The 12,224-nt window shown below is 41.0% G+C and overlaps 1 protein-coding gene across 1 annotated transcript; it reads right to left on the bottom strand.

The window, feature by feature from the left end:
* Nucleotides 1-10,909: 10,909 nt before the first annotated feature.
* Nucleotides 10,910-11,932, bottom strand: LOC138910111 (uncharacterized). Its single transcript, XM_070201334.1, has 2 exons — nt 11,399-11,932; nt 10,910-10,963 (listed from the first exon to the last, which is right to left on the bottom strand). Exons 1-2 carry the CDS (start codon nt 11,930-11,932, stop codon nt 10,910-10,912), a joined length of 588 nt encoding a protein of 195 aa, XP_070057435.1.
* Nucleotides 11,933-12,224: the final 292 nt, after the last annotated feature.

The following is a 12,224-nucleotide window of genomic DNA, read 5'->3' as shown; positions in this document are numbered from 1 at the left end:
ATTTTGATTTTAGCGATTGATTGGCGAATCTAAGTTAAGAAATTGGGGATTTTGGTAAAAGATTATCTAAAGTAAAAATTAATTATTCATGGGTCGATTTGAGGCCGAATTTGGATGAAATACATATATTTGGACTCGTATTGGAATGGGTGTTCGAAACTTATGAGTTTTGTCGGATTCCGGGATGCGGGCATAAGGTTGACTTTTTGGCTTGACTTTGCATATTTTTATCAACATCAAAGCTTTATTATTTGGGGTTATTTTCTATGGCTTCTATTGATGTTATTAAGTTATTTTGGCTAGATTCGATTCGTCCATAAGTTGATTCACGTGGAAAGGGCTTTTTAGAGTATTGATTTAGCTTGCTTGAGGTTTATATCTTACCTAAACTTGGTTGTGGCACTAGTTGCCAGAGTGATTGGTGATAGCTACGTGCTATAGGTGGCGCACATGTGAGGGGGTGGAGACCATGTGCGTGCACCAGGGTATTATCCATGCCCGGGATAATGATTAGGCTATTATATGCCTTGAATTGATTTCTAAGCTTCAGGTTATCATGTTTCTTATGTTGTAGTCTTATTGTGAGCTAGTTGACTAATGTGAGAGATTATTTGTTGGTTGATCTCCAGTTCTAACATTTTAGTTTCTATTCTTGTGGCGTAATCGCCTGACTAGACATGTGGTAGCACACTTCGCACATGCCTACACTTTAGCATTTCACTTATGTCAGTCCATGAGTAGGTAAATTGATATCCATTTTTCATGTACATGCATTCTTGTATATGCTTTCTGTGTGATATGGACTAGGTTGATGGCACGTGAGTTATCCATGTGGATCTAAGTTATGATCACATATATTCTCTATATGCTAGATCAGGAATGTATACATGCCTTGTTTTGTATATCTTCTCTATATACCGGGTTAATTAGCTGAAACAGAGCATGTTACGTTATTGTGTGTATTGATGAGGTTTTATCTGTGATTTATGAATTGATGATGTTATTGTTGTATACTTGTGAGATTCATGAATTGTCCAGGTTATGAGCGAGTAGCATTAATAATTCTTGCCTCTATTACCTCGTCGAGGTTAGTTATGATACTTGCTGAGTACATGGGTCAGTTGTACTCATACTACACTCTGCACTTAATTGTGCAGATTTAGGTGTTAGACCAAGACATGAGTAGTTGTGTTTTGACTTGCTGAGAATTTGCAAAGAGACGAGGTAGAGCTTCATTTCATCGCAGTCCTTGGCGACTCTTTCCATTTTAGTACTGTTGTTTTTCATTCAGACAATATTGTTATTTGGTATTCCAGACTTGTATTTTTATTTTAGAGCTCATGACTCTTTATTTACCAGTTATGGGGGATTTGTTATATATCGACATAGTTATTTTATGTTATTGAATTTATACTTGTATTATTCGGGTTATTTCTATTATGTTGTTACACTCTTATTATATCTGGCTTGCCTAGCAAGGGAGTTAGGCGTCATCATGATCGATTGGTGGTTTTGGGTCATGACAAGTTGGTATCAGAGCCCTAGGTTCATAGGTTCTACGGGTCATGAGCAAGTTTAGTACAGTCTTGCGGATCGGTACGGATACATCTGTACTTATCTTTGAGAGGCTACCGAACTATTAGAAAAATTTTGGTTTCTTGTATTCTTGTCGTGCAGATTTGTTAATTACTAAATTTGAACCTTTATTCTTCTATTCTCTCACAAATGGTGAGGACTAAGGTTGTCCAACGGGACGGGCCATCCCGTCCCGTCCCGGTCCCGTCACACGTCCCGTCCCGTCCTGGCCCACTTAATTCTAAACGGGATGGTCCCATATTAAACGGGACACGGGATGGGACGGGATGGCCATTTCGTCCCGTTTATCCCATCCCGTTTCGTCCCGTCCCGCCTGTCCCGCATCCTTTTTTTTATTTGAATTATAGCAGTTGGGCAACGACTTCAATTTCAAAAATAGCCGTTCCCAACGACCAAAAACGATCATATTTGGACCCCACCCCCCAAAATACCCCTACCCCCACACCCTCCCCCAAACTTTTAATATAACCCCCAAGTTTATTAAATTACACTTTGGCCTAATTTTCTACTATAAATACCCCCATCCTTCTTCATTTTTTCCCACAAAAATCAATCATTCTCTCTCAAATCTCTTACATTCTATCTATATTATTCTCTCATTTTTCTCACAATCAAGTGATAAGTTTCAAGTATTTGGGCAAATTTTTGAAGCAACTTTCAAGCTTCAAATTAATTAGTCAAGTATTTGGAGAAATAGTTTGGGCAATTTTTTTAAGTTTCAATATTTAATCACGGTGCACTCGTCCATTTCCTAATTTTAATATATAATTTTTGTGAATCATTTTAGTGCTTAATTTTTGTGTTTACTTTACGTGTTCTATTTTCGTATTTCATTTGTGTGTTTAATTTTTGTGTTAACTTTTTAAATTTAATTTTATATTTAAATTATGGCACCTAAAAATGTATTTGGCGTATTTAAAAAAACTAGTAAAAAAGTAGTAAAGGTGAAAGTAGTAGTAGTCCTAATCCTAGTGGCCCAACGAATAACTTTTGGCATGGTGGAGGGAGCGTGGCAAGGCTTTTCCAACACTTTCAATAATGGCCCGAGATATCCTGGCTATTCAAGCATCATTAGTAGCATTGGAGAGTGCTTTTAGCGCGACAAGATTTCTAATCAGAGATCATAGACATTCATTAGCGGAGGACAACCTAGAGATTTCAGTATTATTCAGAGATTGGATTAATTCAGAAAGAAGAAATCTTGGTTTTGAAAAATTAACCACTAGGGAAGAAGAAACATACGATGAGATACTTAGCACTAGGAGCAATGGCGGCATGGAACTCATGGAACATCAATCAACATTGCCAATTCCAGAACAATGTTCGAGAGAAATTATAGATAAGTTACAACGAAGTTATATAAGAGCTTACAAATATTAATATGATAATTTATAATTGGCTACTAAGAGACCTAGTTCAAACAGAACCCTTCCTAGAAGGTGGCTGTGAAGATTTGGTGCTCTTCAAAAGAATTATATTTGTATGTGAGACTTGAAAGTTCTATTAATAAAATAAAAGGCTCTAAGCGTTGAATTGTATTAATGAATTGTCTTACACTCTTACTTAGTTACTTAATGGCTTAAAATTATGTTAAATAAATTATAACTCTATTATAAATTTATAATTACTAGAATATTTCATTACAAGTCTTTTGTTTTAATATTTTATAATTCTTTACTTAGTTTCCTAATTTTTGTTTAACTTTTAAGTTTATTAAATAAGTCAAAACACTAGCCGTTGCAAACTTTAAAAACTTAGTCATTGTCAAGAAAATAGTCGTTGCCAAGATTAATGCTTAAATATATATATATATATATTTATATATATATATATATATATATATATATATTTTTTTTTTTTTAAAACGACACTTAAGGCCCGTGAACCCGTCTCGTCCCATCCTATTCCGTTTGTTAGCGGGACGGGATGGGACTACTATTTCGTCCCGTTTGTCCCGTCCCGTTTCATCCCGTCCCACCACCGTCCCGGCTAAATGTCGTCCCGTCCCGTCTCGATTATTTTCTCCCTTCCTGTCCCGTTGGATAGCCATAGTGAGGACACGTTCATCAAAATCATATAGATGGCAACATTGTCTCCAGATCGGGCTGCAAGATGCCGGGGCCGAGGTAGAGACCAAAGTGGGGTTCGCGCTATAGCTGGAGCAGCACCTCTGGAGCCGCCAGTTGCTCCAGTAGAGGAGCAGTTTCTGGATAATTTGAGCCGGTAGAACCACCTCAGACACCGGCGGTACCTGTTGCTATGCCTAGTCTTTAGGAGACCTTGACCCAGATTTTGAGTGTGTATATGAGCTTGGCTCAGGCGGGCATGATACCAGTTGCACCAACTACATCACAGGTTGGGGGACGAGCACAGACTCCCGTCGCCCGTACACTGGAGCAGCTAGATTAGGGTTATCAGACGCCAGGGTTTTTTCTAGCTCAGCCAGTTGTTGCTGCTTGGACCGAGATTGGATCATCTTTGAGTGATGAGGAGCAGAAATGGTTGGAGAGATTTGAGAGACGTCGTCCTCCCCAGTTCAGCAGAGGAGAGTCAGAAGATGCTAAGGGTTTTCTTGATTAGTGTAACCGGATTCTTCGCATAGCGGGCATTATGGACTCCAATGGAGTCGACTTCACTATTTTTCAGCTTATAGGGCCAGCTTACAAGTGGTGACAGACCTATGAGTTAGGCATGCTAGTTGGCACAACACCATTTACGTGGCATCAGTTCTCAGTTCTCTTCTTAGAGAAGTTTATCCTACAGACTCGTAGAGAGGAGTTGTGTTGGGAGTTTGAGCATCTACAACAGGAGGGCATGATTGTGACCCAGTACAAGATGAGGTTCACGGAGTTGGCACGTCATGAGGTATTTTTGGTCCCTACTAAGAGGGAGAGGATTAAGAGGTTCATTGATGGCCTCAACTATGGTCTACAATATGGTATGGCTCGAGAGTCTGATATGGATGCTTGGTTTGACCACGTGGTTGAGATTGCTAGACGCTTGGAGCATGTTCATAGGCTTGAGAGAGAGGAGCGGGAGGTAAAGGGGCCCTGTGGTCCAGGTTGTTTTGGCGGTGCCTTATCTCGAGGAAGGTAGACAATAGAGGTCGTCCTTTTAGGCCTGCTTAGGCGGCTCGTCATATCCCTCATGGTTCATCAGTTAACCACAACTCATACAGTGCCTGTCCAGTTCAGTCATCATTGAGTGCACTACCGGCATAGAGTTCTTATCGTGCTTTATCTACTCAGGGTTCCTTAGGTAGTTATTCGGGTTATCAGGGTTAGTCGCAGGGCCAGCAATCTCGTCAGAGAGAGGTCATTTCGAGTATGGAGACTTGAGTCATCTCAAGAGGTATTGCACCAGATTTCTGAGTAGTGCACCATAATAGAGTACACAACCTATGGTTCCAGCACCAGTGACTACACCACCTGCAAAGCCAGCTAGGGGTTGGGTTTAGTAGGTTTGAGGTCGCCCTAGAGGGGGAGGTCAGTCAGGAGGTGTACATGCCCCATTGCTATGCATTTCCCGCAAAGTCAGAGGCATGTGCTTCCAATGCCGTGATCACCGGTATTGTTTCAGTGTGCCACAAAGATGGTTCAATGTTATTTGAACCTTGTTCCAACTCTTATGTATTATCCTATTTTGCTTGTTATTTGGATATGCCTCGTGCTTTAGATATGTCTGTTCATGTATCTACACCGGTGGGTGATTTTATTGTGGTGGAAAATGTATATCGGTCATGTATGGTTACCATTGGGGGATATGAGACTAGAGTCGATCTTTTGTTGCTCAGCGTGGTTCATTTTGAGATGATTTTGGGTATGGATTGACTATCTCTGTACCATGCTATTTTTGATTGTCATGTTAAGACCGTAACATTGGCGATGCCAGGTTTTCCTAGGTTGGAGTGGAGAGGTTCGCTTGGTCATACTCCCAATAGAGTGATTTCATATTTGAAGGCTTAACGGATGGTTGAGAAGGGGTATTTGGCGTATTTGTCCTTCGTGAGAGATGTTAGTGCCGATACTCCTAATGTTGAGTCAGTTCCAGTAGTAAGGGAGTTCTCAGATGTGTTTCCTAAAGACCTGCCCGGCATGCCACCCGACAGGGATATTTATTTTGGTATTGATTTTGTGCCGGGCACTTAGCCTATCTCTATTCCACTATATCGTATGGCAGCAGTGGAGTTGAAAGAATTGAAGGAACAGCTACAGAAATTGCTTGGCAAGGGTTTTATTAAGCCTAATGTGTCACCTTGGAATGCAACGGTGCTATTTGGGAAGAAAAATAATGGTTCTATGAGGATGTGCATTGACTATAGGAAGTTGAACAAGGTTACTATGAATAACAAGTACCCACTACCATGTATTAATGATTTGTTTGATCAACTTCAGGGTGCTAGGGTATTCTCAAAGATCGACTTGATATCGGGCTACCATCAGTTAAAGATCAGGGCTTCAGATATTTAGAAGACGACCTTCAGGACCCGTTTTACCCTCTATGAGTTCTTGGTGAAGTATTTTGGGCTGACCAATGCCCCCAACAACTTTCATACACTTGATGAACAACGTATTTCCGCAATATATGGTTTCCTTCATCATAGTTTGCATTAATGATATATTGGTGTATTCTTGCAGTCAGGAAGAGCATGAGCAGCACTGGAGGATCATGCTCAGACTTTGAGGGAGAAGAAGTTATATTTTAAATTCTCTAAGTGAGAGTTCTCGTTAGACTCGGTGGTATTTTTGGGTCACGTGGTGTCCAGTGAGGGGATTAAGGTGGAGCTGAAGAAGACTAAAGCAGTTCAGAGTTGGCCCAAACCGTCTACTACTATAGAGATCTGGAGTTTCCTAGATTGATGAAGAAGGGTGCCCCATTCTGGTGGTATGATGAGTGTGAGGAGAGCTTTCAGAAGATCAAGACTGCCTTGACTACAACTTCAGTTTTGCCTTTGGGATCGGTTCTTATACAGTCTATTATGATGCCTCATGGGTTAGCATTGGGTGTGTGTTGATGCTGGATGGTAGAGTGATTGCTTATGATTCGCGTCAATTGAAGCCCCACTAGAAACTGACCAGTGCACGATTTGGAGTTAGTATCCATTGTTCACGCGCTCAAGATTTGGAGGCATTACTTTTACGGCGTGTCTTGTGAGGTGTTCACAGATCACAGGAATCTCTAGCATCTATTCAGGCGGAAGGATTTGAACTTTAGGCGATGAAGGTGGTTAGGGCTATTGAAAGACAATGATATCCCCATTATTTATCATCCGGGGAAGTCCAATATGGTGGCCGATGCTTTGAGCAGGAAGGTGGAGAGCATGGGTAGTCTTGCTTTTATTCTAGTTGGGGAGAGACTGTTAGCTTTGGATATCTAGGCTATAGGCAACAGGTTCGTGAGGTTGGATATTTAGGAGCCTAGCAGGGTTCTTGCTTATGTTGTATCTCGGTTGTCCTTGTTTGAGCGCATCAAGGCACATCAGTATGATGATTCCTACTTGCTTGTCCTTAGGGACACGGTGCAACACGGTAATGCTAAGGAGATTACTATTGGAGATGATGAGGTATTGAGGTTTCAAGTCCGGATTTGTGTGCCAAATGTGGATGGGTTGTGAGAGCTTATTCTTGAAGAGGCCTATAGTTTGCAGTATTCCATTCATCTGGGTGCCGCAAAGATGTACCATTATTTGAGGCAGCGTTATTGGTGGCGAAGAATGAAGAAGGATACTATTGAGCATGTTGCTCGGTGCTTGAACTGTCAGCAGGTGAAGTACGAGCATCAAAGACGGGTTTGTTTGCTTCAGAGGCAAGATATTCCTTTGTGGAAGTGGGAGCGTATCACTATGGATTTTGTAGTCGGGCTTCCACAGACTTTGAGGAAATTCGATGTAGTGTTGGTCATTGTGGACAGACTAAACAAGTCTGTACACTTCATTCCAGTCATGACTACCTACTCTTTAGAGCACCTAGCTTGAATTTATACTTAGGAAATTATTTGCCTTCATGGTGTGCCCATGTCTAATATCTTGGATCGAGGCACTTAGGTCACATCACATTTTTGGAGAGCAGTGCAACATGAGTTGGGAACATAGGTCGAGCTGAGTACGACAATTCATCCCCAGTTGAACGGACGGTTCGAGCGTACTATTCAGATCTTAGAGGACATGTTGTGAGCATGTGTCATTGATTTCGGGGGTCAGTGGGACCAGTTTTTGCCGCTAGCAGATTCACCCATAACAAAACCTATTTGTCGAGTATCGAGATGGCTCCGTATAAGGCCTTATATGGGAGGCAATATCGCTCTCTGGTTGATTGGTTTGAGCCTAGAGAGGTTAGGTTGTTGAGCAATGATTTGCTCCGTTATGCTTTAGAGAAGGTGAAGTTGATTAAGGAGAGGCTTCGTACAACTCAGTCGAGACAGAAGAGTTACGTAAACAGGAAGGCTCGTGTCACGACCCCAATATCCCACCTTAGGATGTCGTGATGGCACCTAGTCTCTAAGACTAGGTTAGCCTAACATTCATCGATAGCTTAACAAAATTAACAACTAAGACAATAAGATAATCCGATAAAATTCATAATAACTCCAAAATAGAACATCTGCAACAAAATTCCCAAAACCTATGGAACTGAGTTATAAGATCTACAGAAATAATCTAAAAACCTCTAATGCAACACTGTTTGAGTAGAAGATAAATAGTAGTAAAGTAATTACTGAAGGTGACTCCGAGGCATGCGAGCGCCAAGCAGGTATTCCTTGAAGTCTCCGAAATGTATCGTCAAATCACTAATGCCTAGCCTGAGCTGAAGTACCTGGATCTGCACAAAAATGTGCAGAAGCGTAGTATGAGTACACCACAACGGTAGCCAGTAAGTATCAAGCTTAGCCTCGGTAGAGTAGTGACGAGGTCAGGCCAAGACACCTATAAGGATAAGAGAAGCTGAACAAGGTATAACATAAAAAAAATAATGGAAGATGGGGAAACAAATGACTATAAAGCAGGTTTATAATGTAAGCTAACATAGAATTTAAACCAAAAACGGCAACAAGGAGTGAACACATGATAAGGATTGCAAGTAATCAATATGGATAAATAACAAGTAAGGAAAATAAAGAGATAATAAAATTGTTCAACCATTAAGCCTCTTTAACATAGAATGAACAACAAGAATCACAATCAAGGTACCGCCTCGTATCCACATTTAACAATTCAAAATCACAACCTTTCCTTAAACTGCCACGTGAGCCTTACATTAAGATATTTTTGAAAATATTTTTTTTCGAAATACCTACACACGTTTTAACCCCCTTATGTCGCCGCGTGGCTTCAAGCAATTCCCTTACTAGCAACACGCACATAAATCCCACCTTATGCCGCCGTATGTACATTAACCCCTATCCTTATACCGCTGCATGCGCATTAATATCAAAACACAATAACAACACGCACCACAGGTGCCCATATGCCACAACTTGCCAAAATCAACAATACTGAAGTTACCACAATATATAGCCCATGGCTCAACCACAATATGAACGAGAATTTCAATAATAACACAATGAGTGAGGATTACTCAATAAGGGCACATATCTCAATAATCAAAAACTTCAAACAGGAATAACCCGACAATAAAGGAGATAATATAACAATAAGAGAGACAATAAAGGCAATTAAGGCATATAAGAGCATGTTTGAAAGTAAGGGATTGAGCATATGATAACAACATCAAGTAAAGCATGTAAGAGTAATTTACAATTCAAATCTAACATGATATTTAAATTTCAAATTTAATGCATAAAATAGTCTAAGAGTCTAAACCGGTCAAAATACGACGTTTAAGCCTGCGTACACACTCGTCACCTCGTGTGCACGTCTTTCACATAATTCAAATAACATAAATTAACCCAAGTCCTAAGGGGTAGTTTTTCCATACAAAGATAGGCAAGATACTTTCCTCAAACAAGCTAAATCAACCCACTAGTAAGCCTTTCCTGTGAAAATCCAACTCCGGACAACTCGAATCTAGCCAAGAGCGAGACTGACCTACCCAAGAGAGAGAACGCAAGAGTGACTCCCCTATCACTTAAAGGCCTGCAAGAAGGAGGAAGGCCCTCTTTTCGCCAATGGATCACTTAGTCAGAATAAGCGGGCTTTGGTTGATGCGGAAAATAACTTAATAACATAAATATAAACCATAAGAAACGATTCTGGATAATTAAGTTTCAAGCTTTAAAGAAAATCAAAAAGTCTACTCAAGAAGTCAACACTCGATTCGCACCTCGGAACCCGACCAAAATTATAAAATCCGAACACCCATTCTAATACAAGTCCAACCATATAAAAATTATCCAATTCCGACCTCAAATCGACCTTCAAATCTCCATTTTTTGTTTTATGAAAAGTTTCTACAAAATCCCTCATTTCTTCACTTTAATTCACTAATTAAATACTAAGAACTAAGATGGAATCATGAAATAATAATAAATCAGAGTCAAAAACACTTAGCCCGATAAATCTTGAAAAACCCATCAAACATCGCCCAAAACCGAGGTCTACAACTCAAAATATGGTAAAATGAACCAAACCCTCGAACTAGAGTACTATATAATCTGCCCAGTTATTACTCTTCGCGATCGCGGAAAAGCCTTCGCGATCGCGAAGAGCAAATTCCACAACCTCACTAAACCTCTTACGTGAAAGCAAGATTAAAGATGCGAACGCGATGACCAGACATCCCCAGGCTTCGCGATCGCGGACCAGTCCTCGCGAACGCACTGAACAAAGCGTGCCACCACACAGCCTCACCTTCCTTCTACGCGAACACGGTCCTCCACTCGCGTTCGCAATGCAAAAACACCTTAACCCTCGTGAACGCGAAGAGAAAAATTCCTACCTGCCAACAAATACTCTACGGGATCGCGACCCATTCTTGGTGATCACGAAGAAGGAAATAAGAAGCACAGAAACTAGCAGTTCTAACACATGAAGGAATGGTCCGAACTCCATCTGAAACACACTCGGGGCCCCCCGGTCTCGGTCCGAACATACCATCAAGTTCCAAAACACAACACGAAGCTACTCACTAGGCCTTAAATCACACCTAACAATATCAAAACTATGAATCGCACCCCAATTCAAGCCTAATGAATTAATGAACATTCAACTTCTAAAACTAATGCCGAAACATATCAAACCAACTCCGAATGAGTTCAAATTTTGCATGCAAGTCCCAAATGACACAACAGACCTATACCAACTCCCGAAATTAAAATCTAGACCCGATATCAATAAATTCAACCCTCAGCAAATCTATCAACCATCCAAATCTTCAACTTTCCAACTTTTACCAAAAAGCACCAAATCAACCTACGGACATCCAAATCAACATCCGTACATATGCCTAAGTCCAAAATCATCATACGAAGATATCAGAACCATCAAAACTCGATTCCGGAGTCGTCTACACAAAAGTTAAACTCCGGTCAACTCTTCTAACTTAAGCTTTTAACCATGGGACTAAATGTCCCAATTCACTCCGAAACTCACCTGAAATAAAACCATCTATCCCGAAAAGTCATGTAACCACAATTGATCATAGAGGAGGCAATAAATAGGGGAACTAGGCTAAAATACTCAAAATGACCGACTGGGTCATTACATTCTTCCCCTCTTAAATTAAATATTCATCCTCGAACGAGTATAGAGACATACTTGATGTGTTGAAAAGGTGAGGATAACGTCTATGCATATCATGCTCGGTCTCCCAAGTCGCCTCCTCGACTGATTGACCCTCCATTGAACCTTCACTGAAGCAATGTTCTTTGACCTCAACTTTTGGACCTGCCTGTCCAACATGACCACCGGCTCGTCAACATAAGTCAAATCTTTGTCCAGTTGGACTGAGATAAAATCTAACACATGGAACGGATCACCATAATTCTTCCGGGGCATGGAAACATGGAACACCGGGTGAACTTCCGATAAGATGGATGGCAATGTAAGCTTGTAGGTCACCTCCCCCACTGTCTCATGGATCTCAAAAGGACCAATATACCTAGGGCTCAACTTGCCCTTCTTCCCGAATCTCATCACACCGTTCATCGGTGAAACCCACTGTAAAACTCTCTCCCCCACCATAAATGCAACATCACGAACCTTCTGATCGGTATAACTCTTATGTCTAGATTGTGCTATACGAAGCTGGTCCTGAATCAACTTGACCTTCTCCAAGGCGTCCCAAACCAGATCAGTGCCCAACAGCCTAGCCTCTCCCGGATCAATCCAACCAATTGGAGAACGGCACTGTCTCCCATATAAAGCCTCATAAGTAGCCATCTAAATACTCGATAGGTAGTTGTTGTTGTAGGAAAACTTTGCAAGCCACAAGAACTGATCCCATAAACCTTCAAAATCCATAACACAAGCAATCCATCCACATCAGGCACATATAACTGGCCCTGCACCCTCAACACCCCGTCATCTCCGATAGAAACCTCCTTGGCGTCGCCTTGATGTGTCGTGTTCTTAAGGAAAAGTAAACAGGGGTCGTTACACTGACGCTCTCTAATCCGCTCATACAATGAATACCGAGAAACCACGCAAGTAAGAACTCGACTGGTCTCCAAAA

The sequence above is a fragment of the Nicotiana tomentosiformis genome, chromosome 4 (assembly GCF_000390325.3).
Source record: "Nicotiana tomentosiformis chromosome 4, ASM39032v3, whole genome shotgun sequence".
Classification (NCBI taxonomy): domain Eukaryota; kingdom Viridiplantae; phylum Streptophyta; class Magnoliopsida; order Solanales; family Solanaceae; genus Nicotiana; species Nicotiana tomentosiformis.
The sequence above is the reverse complement of the archived record's forward strand: the minus strand, read 5'-3'. Positions and strand labels throughout refer to the sequence as shown.

Bases quoted from the DNA above. Each gene is read 5' to 3' on its own strand.
- LOC138910111 (XM_070201334.1), bottom strand. From the start codon at position 11,932: ATGGCTACTTATGAGGCTTTATATGGGAGACAGTGCCGTTCTCCAATT. The intron at 10,964-11,398 runs GTTCAATGGAGG...GGATGTCCGTAG, and splicing joins AGAACATTGCTTCAGTGAAG to GTTGATTTGGTGCTTTTTGG.